The 12,869-nt window shown below is 51.1% G+C and overlaps 1 protein-coding gene and 1 non-coding gene across 2 annotated transcripts in view; one reads left to right on the top strand and one right to left on the bottom strand.

Moving 5' to 3' along the window:
* The window catches only part of POLRMT (polymerase (RNA) mitochondrial (DNA directed)), a 14,107-nt gene extending 10,783 nt beyond the window's left edge, over positions 1-3,324 (bottom strand). The window contains exons 1-3 of the mRNA XM_010844652.1: positions 3,208-3,324; positions 2,623-2,721; positions 2-360 (exon numbers count right to left, since the gene is read on the bottom strand). Of these exons, the coding sequence (XP_010842954.1) occupies positions 2-360; positions 2,623-2,721; positions 3,208-3,295 (546 nt within the window). The 5' untranslated portion in view covers positions 3,296-3,324. The remainder of the gene's footprint in view (position 1; positions 361-2,622; positions 2,722-3,207) is intronic.
* Positions 3,325-9,394: 6,070 nt separating this feature from the next.
* On the top strand, positions 9,395-9,467 carry TRNAE-UUC. The gene has a single exon. It is a non-coding gene; the product is annotated as a tRNA-Glu (tRNA).
* The last annotated feature ends 3,402 nt before the right edge of the window (positions 9,468-12,869 follow it).

Genomic DNA, 12,869 nt, shown 5'->3' with positions numbered 1-12,869 from the left:
GCTGCCCCCCCCAGGGGCTCTGCGGCCTCTTGCGCTCCCACTGCTGCAGCTGGCCCGCCAGCTTCCTGCTCAGCAGCCGCGGCTCCATGCGCAGACGCTTCTCCCAGGTCGGCTTCTCCACGATCTTCGGCAGCTTCCCCTCCAGCTGCTGCAAGCGCTTCTCTATCAGCTGCTGATCCTTGTCCAGCTTCTGTACCCAGTGGCTGCTGAGCACGGGGGCAGCCCCTTCAGCCCCCACTGGGGCCTGCCTGGGGGGCCAGATGCCACCAGCCTCCGGGGCCTGAGCCATGGCCACCCTCTTCACCATCACCTCCTCTGCCGTGCCCTCAGCCTGCAGTTGCCGCACCCGTGCCTCGAGCACTGTGGGGAGAGAGATGTCAGGGGACCCCGCTGTCAGGAGTGGGGATCAGTCCTGGGTGTGTGTCTGCTCACCACCAAACGCACAGGTCTGCCTGGGCTGCTCAAACCCAGCCCCGAAGGAGCTCCTGGAGTTGCCCACCACCTGCTCCTCGACATCCTCCCGCCCCAGCAGCTCTGTCCTTCCCAGGGCTCTCTCCCTCCAGGTCCAGCCAGTCAGCACCTCCTTGGGGCTCTGCCTTCAAAATCTACCCACAGCCCCTGCCTTCTTGAATCCCTGCCTCCCTTCCCTGTCGCCACTCCAGCTGTAATGCACATGCACAAGCATTCACAGCCACAGCCCACCCCTGCCCTGTGCTGCTTCACAGCCAGCTCTCATGACTCTATGGGGTTTGGGGCCACTGAGTTGGTGAACAAGAATCGACCTCACCCAGGGAACACAGGGTTCCTGAATGCCCAAGCCCACACTCCCACTAGCAGATCCATGCATCACCCTGTTGTGAGTTTTCCCATCTGATACACCTTATTTCGTACACATATTCGTGATATATACATATACAATGGCCAATACTGGAACTCACTCCTGAACAGACTTTGCCAATCTGACAAATTTTCTCCAAAAGGCACATTACAGACCCCTGGAGCTGAGGGGCTCAAGATGGTCCTGCAGCACCATGCCCAGGGCCATTTTAAACTGCTAAACCACCAACACACAGCACAAAATGCAAACACAGGGCACTAGATATACCCTGAAAAGGACGCCTACTGACAGAGTGTCACCCAGCTCCACCTCAGCTGAGAAGGTGTGCACTGACTGGGGTTTCAGGTAAAGTTCAGCTGGTAGGAGATTCTGCAAACACAGAATCCGCAGATGTGAGGACCAATGGTACTTGTCTCCTGCCCGTGCCCCTCTCACTGTAACATCAGCCCAGACACAGGAGGGCCGGTCTGGAGCAGAAACACAGCAACAAGAAAGGCACAGCCCCCACCTCAGTGGATGGAAAGTCAGCAGACACTTTCTGAACGTGCAGGTGGTCAGTGGCAAAGTGCCACAAAGGGCACGAGGTGGCCACATCTGAACCCCCTGGGGGGTGACCGGGGACAAGTAGGTGCATTGATCCCGCTGGCAGAAGCCAAGGATGCTGGCAGAGGCCACAGGGCTCTGAGGCCCTCAATGGGGGTGGAGACAGAATTCTGCCAGAAAGGATACAGCTGGAGGGTCGAGACTAGGGAGTGACACGAAGTGATCACATTTTCAGACCCTGGGCTTTGCCTTAAAATAATGAGGTGGGTGAGAAATCAAAGAAGGTTGCTCTTAAAGCTGGTAGGACCTGTGGCTTCACTTCTGCACGTTTGGGATTTTCTGAAATCAGGCTTTTCTTTTTAAAGGTTCCCCCATCCCACTCCTGGCTGCTGGCCACTCACTGGATGCGGGGCAGGAGGGAAGCAGGAGGCATTGGACACCTGAGAGGGAGGGGACAGTGAGGCCCCCAGCTCACCCTGGAGATGCCAGGACCTGGCTGTCCATCCCCAGTGACAAAGACCACCAGCAGACCCTATCAGGTGCCAAGTCCAGGAAGTTGAGCCAGGACCACTGAAGTCTGGCATGTCACAGGGCAAAACCCAGCTCTGCACACAGCAGGCCAGTCTCTCCAGCCACAGTTTAGGCTTCAAGTCTCTCATCTATTAGGACTTCCTTGAGAGTTCAGTTGGTAAAGAATCTGCCTGTAATGCAGGAGACCCCGGTTTGATTCCTGGGTCAGGAAGATTCCTCAGAGAAGAGACAGTTTACCCACTCCAGTATTCTTGGGCTTCCCTTGTGGCTCAAAGAATCTGCCTGCAATGTGGGAGACCTGGGTTCGATGATGCCCTGGAGAAGGGAAAGGCTACCCACTCCAGTATTCTGGCCTGGAGAATTCCATGGACTGCATAGTCCATGGGGTCTCAAAGAGTCCAACCCAACTGAGCAACTTTCACTTCATTCTCTCATCTGGAAAGTGGGAGCCCCTGGTGGGTTTGGGAAGACAAGGGAACTATAAGAGCTCACTGCACACAGCATTGACTTCACAGTGGCAAAAAGGGGGCCCGTGGACCACTAGAGAGCAGGACCCAGTGAGTTACCCTATCTTGCAGACTGACAACCCTTCTCAATGGGGTGGAACCAAGGAACCTTGGAGGAACGAAGGAGGTGGCTCCCAGGAGTGTGGTCGGCGGGGTGACAGTGAGAAAGGAGCATCAGGACCAGTGCCCTGGGATCAGGCTCACCCTCCAGCAGTTCCGCGTGGCCGCAGCCCTTCCGGCGGTCCTGCTCACAAGCGCTGGCAGACAAGCTCCTCTTCCGGCCCCAGACGCCACCAAGGGTCCCTGCGGGAGAGACCAGGGAGGCTGAGGCGGGTGGATGTCAGGGCTGGGGCGGGGAGGGCCGTCGCAGGGTCAGGAATGGCAGGATCCGGGGCAAAGGAACCCTGAAGACCGTACAACTGTCAGTGGTCACCCGTCTCAAAGGAAACACCACAGGGTAAGGGAAAAAGGAAACTGGGGCCTGAGTTCGAAGATAAATGGTTCCGCGAACTAAGGCACAGACAATTCAAAGGTTAAAAACTCTAATTCGTAAATAGTGGGTCATGGCACTCCAAAAGAACCCAGGAATCAAAGGTCAAAGTGCACCGACGACCCCGGTCCGTAGAGTGGCCCAAGGGGCCACTGAAAGCGGGATACAGTCACTCGGTTCGGCAGAATCGCCAAAGCAAGTTAGCTGGATCCCTGGGGTCGAGAAGCCAAAGGTCACGGCGGCGGGTGAGGGGGCAGAGCAGCGGTCCCGGCGTCATCCCCGGGCCTCCCCTGCGTTACCTTCTTCGGCAAGGAAGCAGGGGTGGCCCTTCGGCCACAGGGCCCTCCGAAGCCCCGCAGCCCCGCGGCCACAGCGCAGCGCCGACATGCCGCCTGCACGCGGGACCACCGCGCCACGGCAACGCGCCTGCGCCGCCTACGCCCGCCGGGACTCGTAGTTCCGCTGCCTACGGCGGCCGCGAAGAGACCACGAACCGGGAAGGCACCAGGAGAACCACAACTCCCAGGAGGCAGCGGGCCCTGAAAGGGGGGGGGGGCAATGAGCCGGTAGTGCCCGCTGATTGGCTGTTCCCTGTCCAGGAGGGGCGGGACAGATCCGTTGCTTGGGCAACACTCTAAGCCATCTTTGAGAGGACCCGGAACCTGAGTTTTGTTTATTTCTGTTTAAAGCGGTGGTTTCCAACGTTTTTGGCACCAGGGACCGGTTTCGAAGACATTTTTTCCATTGGGGCGGGGGAGGAGGAAGATGGGTTGGGTTTTCCTCACCACTGACCTCCTTCTGTGTAGCTGGGTTCCCAACAGACCACAAAGGGCACGAGTAGTGGCCCAGGGGGTTGGGGACCCCTGGTTTAAGGAATAGTCCCCGAATAATTGGGCTTCTTAGGTGGCTCAGTGGTAAAGACTCCACCTGCCAATGCAGGAGACACAGGAGACACGGGTTCCATCCCCGGGTGGGGACGTTCCCCTGGAGGAGGAAATGGCCACCCACTCCAGTATTCTTACCTGGAAAATTTCATGGACAGAGGAGTCTGGGGGCCTTACAGTCCACGGAGTCGCAAAGAGTCAGGCATGACTGAGCACTCACGCATGCCAAATAATTAGGACAGCATTCCGCAGTTTACAAATTCCTGTCCATCTTCATTGACCCAATGATAGCTTTGGGGAGGTAACTATTACTATTGCCCAAAGACACATCACGAATATCAGAGACACTGGAATGAAGGCCCAGGCCCATCTGACTCCAAGTCCCAAAGCCAAGGGTGAGCTGCATCAAGGTGTTTCCTAAACTTTACCCTTATACACTCTTTCTGGCCTCTGTTTACCCACTAGTTTCCAAGTTTCCAAGGCCAGAAGTGGAGTGGGGTGGGGAGAGCAATGATAATTGGAATAAAATACTCCCTGGAGCCTGAAACGTCTCGCCCTAGTCTCCAGACAGATCCCACTCAGGGGTGAGCAAGCCAGAGCTTTAGAATCAGACCTGAAAGGTATGCCCCACCTTATCATTCGGGTGGAGAAACTGAGGTCAGGGGAGGGAGTGTCTGTTCTGGGATCAGCTGGTATGTGAAGGATGATAATAGAAATAAGTGGTGTAACTTCCCTTCAAGCTGCAATCCTATCTAATGCAAAAGCCTTGAGGTGAGAACAATTGTGGATAAACTGTTGGAATTGGAGCAGTGTTTGGGAGAGAGGTGGTTGTTCAGTTGCTGTGTTGTGTCCCACTCTTTCTGACATGGACTGCATCACACCAGCCTCCCCTGTGATGCTATCTAACCAACTCATTCTCTGTCACTCCCTCCTGTCTCCAATCTTTCCCAGCATCAGGGTCTTTTCCAATGTCACCTCTTTGCATCAGGCGTCTGAGGTGTCGGAGCTTCAGCTTCAGCATCAGTGCTTCCAATAAATACTCAGGGTTGATTCCCTTTGGAATTGACTGGTTTGATCTCCTTGCAGTCCAAGAGACTCAGTGGTGTCTCCTTCAGCACCACAGTGCAAAAGCATCAGTTCTTCAGCACTCAGCCTTCTTTATGGTCCCACTCTCGCATCCATACGTGACTACTGGAAAAACCAAAGGTTTGACTAGACAGACCTTTGTTGGCAAAGTGATTTCTCTGCTTTTTTAATAATCTAGGCTTGTCATAGCTTTCCTTCCAAGGAGCAAGTGTCTTTTAATTTCATGGCTGCAGTCACTGTCCACAGTGATTTGGGAGCCCAAGAAAAGAAAATGTGTCACTGCTTCTACTTTTTCCCCTATTTGTCATGAAGAGATGCGACCAGATGTCATGATCTTAGTTTTTTTAATGTTGAATTTTAAGCCAGCTTTTTCACTCTGCTCTTTCACCCTCATCAAGAGGCTCTTTAGTTCCTCTTCGCTTTCTGCCATTAGAGGGGTATCATCTGCATATCTGAGGTTATTTATATTTCTCCTGACAATCTTGATTCCAGCTTGTGATTCATCCAGCCTGGCATTTTGCATGATGTACTCTACATAGAAGTTAAATAAGTAGGGTGACAATATGTAGCCTTGACATACTACTTTCCCAGTCCGTTGTTCCATGTCTGGTTCTAACTGTTGCTTCTTGATCCACCTATAGGTTTCTCAGGAGACAAGTAAGATGGTCTGGTATTCCTGTCTCTTTAAGAATTTTCCACAGTTTTCGTAATCCACACAAAGCTTCCCTTGTAGCTCAGTAAAGAGTCTGCCTGCAATGCAGGAGACCCAGTTCGATCCCTGGGTCGGGAAGATTCCCCTGGAGAAGAAAATGGCAACTCACTCCAGTATTCTTGCTTGGAGAATCCCACGGACAGAGGAGCCTGGCAGGCTATAGTCTATGGAGTCACAAGAGTTGGACACGATTGAGCGACTAAGCACACACACAGTCAAAGGCTTTAGTGTAGTCAATGAAGCAGAAGTAGATGTTTTTCTGGAATTTCCTTGCTTTCTCTATGAGCCATGAATGTTGATGATTTGATTTCTGGTTTCTCTGCCTTTTCTAAACCTAGCTTGTACAGCAACTTGTATATCTGGAAGTTCTTGGTTCACATACTGCTGAAGCCTAGCTTGAAGGATTTTAAGCATTACCTTACTAGCATGTGAAATGTGTGCAATTGTACAGCACTTTGAACATTCTTCGGCATTGCTCTTCTTTGGGATTAGAATGAAAACTGACCTTTTCCAGTCCTGTGGCCACTGCTGAGTTTTCCAAATGTGCTGATGTATTGAGTGCAGCACTTTAACGGCATCATCTTTTAGGATTTTAAATAGCTTAGCTGAATTCCATCACCTCCACTAGCTGGTTCATAGTAATGCTTCCTAAGGTCCACTTGACTTCACACTCCAGGATGTCTGGCTCTAGGTAAGTGACCACACCATCGTGGTTATCCAGATCATTAAGACCTTTTTTGTATAGTTCTCTGTGGCATAAGTAGTTGGGTCATAGACTTGGGTTACCATGATGTTGAATGGTTTGCCTTGGAAACAAACTGAAATCATTCTGTCATTTTTGAGATTGCACCCAAGTACTGCATTTCGAACTATTTTGTTGACTATGAGGGCTAATCCATTTCTTCTAAGGGATTCTTGCCCACAGTCGTAGATTAATGGTCATCCAAGTTAAATGCACCCATTCCCATCCATTTTAGTTCACTGATTGCTGAAACATCGATGTTCACTCTTGCCATCTCTGGCTTGACCACTTCCAATTTACCTTGATTCAGGGAACTAACATTCCAGGTTCCTGTGCAATATTGTTCCTTACAGCATTGGACTTTACTTTCATCACCATACACATCCACAGTTAAGCATCATTTCCAGTTTGGCCCAGCTGCTTCATTCTTTCTGGAGCTTAGTAATTGCCCTCCCCTCTTCCCCAGTAGCATATTGGACACCTTCCAACCTGGGGTGTTGGGACTCATCTTCTGGTATCACATCTTTTTGCCTTTTTTGTTGATGGGGTTCTCAAGAATACTGAAGTGAGCTGCCATTTCCTCCTCCAGTGGACTGCATTTTGTCAGAACTCTCCATCCTGACCCATCCATCTTGAGTGGCACGGCACAGCACGGCTCACAGCTTCACTGAGTTGTGCAAGCCCCTTCGCCATGACAAGGCTGTGATCTATGAATCAGTGGGAGAGAGAGACAAAGCTGGAAGGGTGTTCAGGGGTCACACTACAGCTGGCCTTGGGGCCTCAGCTCAAGCCGACACCTATCCCCAGATGCTCAGACCTCAGTCTCCCCAGTGTCAGTGTCGAGAGTGGAGGCTGAACCTGAACTTTAAAGGGGCCTTACTCCCAGGTCTGGGAGCTCTCAACAGCACATTCCAGACGCAGCTGCCCACGCGGGCCTGTGCGACGTGATGCCACCGGCTGGGAATGTTTTCAACAGATGGCAGCGTCCTCTGGAACCCACCCATTCCACCCCAATATGCCCTGGGGGGCCGTGACCTCAGAAGTGACTCACACCTGGGGTTGCCTTCCTGGTCTTGAGCGGGGTATGCTGAGTCAGCTGGACCCCCCCCACTCCCTGAGACCTAAAGACAGCCGCTTACATCCCCACAGGCTGGCAGTACAAGGAGCCTGGGCTGGAAGCCAAGACTTCTGAATTCTTTTGCCTCAGTTTTCTCTTCTGTTCACTGGGACATCACATGCCCTAAAGCAGTGTCTCCTCACAAGCCAGCTCTTCTCTCAGTTTCTGCCTCTCAGTTGCACTCAGGTTCTGAGTGGGGTGGTCTCTCTTGGTGCCACCTGTGTGTCATCATATCATGGCTCGCAGGCTGGGGTCCTGCTGCTCTGAGACCTTGTCACGTGGTCTCTTCTCTTTGTATTTCTTCTTCAGCTGTCAGTGAGTCAGTGTGTGGCTCTGGTTTTCCACTCCTGATGGGGATATCACGTTTCCTTGTAAAACTGAAGCAAGAAAATATGAATAACCCATGAGACAGGTGGAGACAGATGCCCTTAAGAGAGGGACGTGGTGTCCAGATGTTGTGGCTTAGGCAAGACTACATTTCAGAAGCTGTTCATGTATGCCAGCGAACATACTAAAGAGATGCCAAAACATCTCACCCAGATCAAACAAAGAGATGCTCAGATGAGTTTAGGCTGTGGCACTCTCTATGAGACTTCAGAAGTGTTGAAAGGAAGGAGAGGGATAACTTGGGAGATTAGAATTGACATATACACACTGCTATATATAAAATAGATAACTGAGAGGTCCCTGGTGGTCCCAGAAATCTTCCTGCCAGTGTAGGGGACATGGATTTGATTCCTGGTTGGGGAAGATCCCTTGAGCAACTAAGCCCATCTGCCACTTTGGGCTATTGAGCCTCTGCTCTGTAGCCTGTGCTCTGCAACAAGAGAAGCTACCATGATGAGAAGCCCGCACACCACCACAGAGTAGCTCCACTTCCAGCAACAAAGAGCCAGCAGAGTTAAAAAAGAAAAAAAAAAGGGGGATAACTAATGGGACTTCTCTGGAGGTTTAGAGGTTAACGTTTCAAGTTTCCACTGCAGGAGGCATGTGTTCGATCCCCAATAGGGGAATAAGATCCACATGCTGCACAGCATGGCCAAAAAGGTAAAAATAGTTTTAAAATAAATAATGAATAACTAAAATAGATAACTAATAAGGACCTACTGCATAGCTCAGGGAACTCTACTCAATACTCTGTAATGACCTATATGGGAAAAGGATGTAAAAAAGAGTGGATGTGTGTATACATATAACCAATTCACTTTGCTGTACAGTAGAAACTAACACAATATTGTAAATCAACTACACTTGAATAAACAATTAATTAAAAAATGAAGACGTGTTGAGAAAGGCAAGGGCAACTCTCTAGATGGAAGGGTATGGCATCACATTCTCTGGGCCACTGTAACAAATGACCACAAACTTGGTATTTCAAACAACAGATATGTCTTTTCTCATATTTCTGAAGACAAGACATTCAGAACTAGCATCACTGGGATGAAATGAGGGTGTGGGCAAAGCCGTGACTTGTTCGGAGGTGCCCGGGGAAGGTCCTTCCTGCTTCTTCCAGCTTCTGGGGCCCCAGGCATCCTGAGCTGGTGGCCACCTCCCTCCAGCCTCTGCCTTTTTTGTCACTGGCCTCTGCTCTGAGTCTGTGTCTCTCATAAGGATACTTGCAGCTGCATTTAGGGCCCCTGAGGACGATCTCCTTGTCTGAAGACCTTAATTTAATGGCAGCTGCCAAGACTCTTTCCAAATAAGGTCAAATCCACAGGTTCCGGGGGTTAGAATGTAGACGCGTCTTTGTGGATCTTTATTCATTCAGTCACAGAGACAAAGGGGAAGGGAGGGCCCTGCATGTGCCCCACCTGGATTTGGGATGAGAAAACAAGGTGCTGGAGGATGTCACAGTGACAAGAGGGGACACTGGAGCATAGATGAGGGATGACGTTGCAGCCTGGCTTCTGTGGAGGACCTCAGGATTCAAGGCTCATTTGGGAATTCCCTGGTGGTCCAGTGGTTAGGACTTGGCTCTTTCACTGCAGAGGGCCCAGGTTCAATCCCTGGTCAGGGAACTAAAATCTCACAAGCTGTGCAGCCTGACCAAAAGGAAAAAAAAAAGAAAGCAAAACAATTGAACCAATAGACTTAAGGGTGAAGCAGCCAAATGTCAGAGGCTGCCTCTTGAACAGCCATGTACATAAACAGACCACAGGTGTATATTTTTCCTGGTAAAGCATGGAACACTGCACACATCAAAAATACAGTTCAATTAATTTTCCAGAACACAGGGTGTTCCAGAGAAGACCCAACCCCTGAAATCCTCTCACACCCCCCATCACTGCCCTCAAGGATGACACCCTTTGGACAGTTCTCACGGTGGGTGGGTTGGTTTTCCAGACTGTCCCACAGACAGACCTCTGCTGTGTCCAACTGCTTCTTGTTCTGAAAGTCATCCACGTTGTTGTGTGTTCAGGGCGTTACTCTTTTTTCATGGCTGCATAGTGTGATTTTGCTGCAGTGTATATACCCATCCTCCAGCTGATGGAAATAAATAATATGAAAGAATTGAGAACTCCCAAAACAGGGCGTTCATTGTGCTGCTCTCGTAACTTGTCCATAGGCTTGACGTCTTCCAGAAAAGCACAGCAACACACCACTGTACCCTGCTGGGATGGCTGCAGTCAAAACCATGGCCCATAACAGCTGCCAGTGAAGAGGTGGGGACACTGGAGCCCTTGTGCACAGCTGGTGAGAATGTAAGATGGGGCAGCTGCTGTGGAATAAGGCCCTCAAAAAGCCAACCAGGGACTTTGTTGGTGGTCCAGTGGTTGAGAATCTGCCTTCCAATGCAGGGGATATGGGTTTGATCCCTGCTTAGGGAACTAAGACCTCACATGCTGCAGGGCAACAAGGCCTGTGTGCCACCACTAGAGAAGCCTGCCTGCCACAACTAAGACCCTAGGTAGGCAAATAAATTAATTATTTAATTTTTAAAAAAGAAGCCAACCACAGAATCACCATATGACCCAGCAGCTCCACTCCTGGGTACCTGCATGAGAGAAATGGAGACTTGTGTTCACACATAAACTTGTACATGAATGTCCACAGCAGCACAATTCACAACAGCCAAAATGTGGAAACAACCTCAAATCCATCTATAGATGATCGACAGAATATGGTCCCTTCACACAGGGAGCATCACTTGGTCATGAAAAGAAGAGATGCCCTGACACTCACTACCACATGGATGGACTTTGAGAACATGATGCTCAGTGAGAGAAGCGGATATAGAAGGACACACAGGGTGTGATTCCACTCATGGGAAATGTCCGGAACAGGTAGATCCACAGACAGAGAAATTGGGTTGTCAGGGGCTGCGAGAGGGGGTGGGAGTGCTGCTGATGAGGACAGGGCTTCTCTTTGGGAGATGGAATGTTCTGGAATTAGAGCTAAGCATTGACAACTCTGTGCTAAAAGCACTAATTGCAGTTTACTGGGTGATGTGTGAACTCTATCTCAGTGATGCTGTTGTTAGAAGCACCTGGAGCACAGCTGTCTTTCCAGGCATGTTCCCCCCAACCCTGGTCACACAGAGTCCTGGATCTTGTCCTCCTGGCAGGTTGGGGTTGGGACAGTCTAGGAAGGGAAGACCAAGCTCCTGGTGGGCCGGGACTGAAGGTGTCATTCGGAGGACCAGCAAGGTCATGGACTATCTCATCCATCCTTCTGGCCTGCCTCTCCTGCCCTATCTTCCAGAGGAGGAGCCAAGACTTGGGAGGGTGATGCCCATGGGCAAATCCCTCTGAGTATGAGGATATGGGCTGAGCGGGACCCCCATCTCAGTCCTGGGTGTCTGTCACACCCCCACATGATCCTACTAGGCAGGATGAGAAGTGGGGGAGCCCCAGAGCCACCAGGGAGGCATGTTGGCCATGCATCTGGCTGGACTGGTTGCCCCCCAGAAGTCCATTAGGGCAGGCTTGTGCTACTTAAATGTGCCTTCTGTAGCTGTGGCCGTAGGAATGAGGCACCGGAAGCTGAAAGGCAGGGCTCTGAGCCCAGGCATGTGTCCTGTGTGGGGCTTGGGGGAAGGCCCTGCCCTGCTTGGGCCTCAGTTTCCCTGCTTGGCAATGTTGCTGTTTGGCTGAGTCTGTGAAGCTTTACTGCACTCACCTCATGGGGCCCAAGGCTCCAGGTGTGTCTGTACATGACAAGCAGGTGTGGGTGTAATTGAGGTAGCCCCATTCCTACCCCCTTGGACGGGCAAAGCCAGATGCTAGGGATGGGCGCTGGCCTTGGCCAGCATCCCTGTTCCCATTGGCTGGCCTTGGACACGCCTACCTCTCCATCCTCCTGTCAGCCACCTTCCTGCCCAAATACCTCTGCTCACAGTATCCTTCAAATAGTTCACCTGCTCCTCACATTTCCCAGGGCCAACCTCTCAGTGGAACTCCAGCCACCAGCCTGGCTCTCAGGAAGCTCCAGTTGGAAGGGTAGACTGACCCCCGCTCCTGTACTTCTGGGCATGGCCACCCAGTCCAGGGGTCTGGGTAACATGGACAGACATTTGGGCCAGAACTTCCATCCCAACCTTCGGCCCCTGGGCAGCTCTCTGTCTCCTGTTCTTCTGCCCAATTTTTCCATCTCTCTGTCTCTCTCATACTGTCTCTGTCTTACCCATTTCTATCCCAACTGACTCTGTCTCTCCTTGTAGCTTTATCTCTTGTCTCTCTGTCTCTCCCTCTCAGTCTCATGTCTCTGACTGTCTCTCTGTCTGTCTCTCTCTGTTTCTGGCTCTCTCTCTCTTTTCTAACCTTTTTTTTGACAAATTGAAGTGTAGTTAATTTACAATGTTGTGGACTTCCCTAGTCAAGAGAGGACACCAGTTCAATCCCTGGTAGGGGAAGAATCCACATGCCATGGGGCAACTAAGCCCATGCACCTCACCGCAACTCCAGAGTACCCCTCACTCACTGCAACTAGAGAAAGTCTGTGTGCAGCAACAAAGACCCAGCACAGCCAAAAAGAAATATATGAACTTTTTTACAACGTTGTGTTAGTTTCACATGTATAGCAAAGTGATTTGGTTATACATACATATTCCTTTTCAGATTATTTTCCTTTATGCTGCTCCTTCTTAGTCGCTCTGTCTGTGTTCGACTCTTTGTGACCCCATGGACGCATGGCGCCCTCCAGGCTCCTCTATTCATAGGGATTCTCCAGGCAAGAATACTGGATGGGTTGCCATGCCCTCCTCCAGGGCATCTTCCGAACCCAGGTTTCCCACATTGCAGGTGGATTCTTCACCGTCTGAGCCACCAGGGAAGTCCAAGAATACTGGAGTGGGTAGGTTATTATTCAGATCAGATCAGTCGCTCAGTCGTGTCCGACTCTTTGCAACCCCATGAATCGCAGCACGCCAGGCCTCCCTGTCCATCACCAACTCCCGGAGTTCACTCAGACTCACGTCCATC

The sequence above is a fragment of the Bison bison genome, unplaced genomic scaffold (genome assembly GCF_000754665.1).
Source record: "Bison bison bison isolate TAMUID 2011002044 unplaced genomic scaffold, Bison_UMD1.0 scf7180017864203, whole genome shotgun sequence".
Lineage (NCBI taxonomy): Eukaryota > Metazoa > Chordata > Mammalia > Artiodactyla > Bovidae > Bison > Bison bison.
The sequence above is the reverse complement of the archived record's forward strand: the minus strand, read 5'-3'. Positions and strand labels throughout refer to the sequence as shown.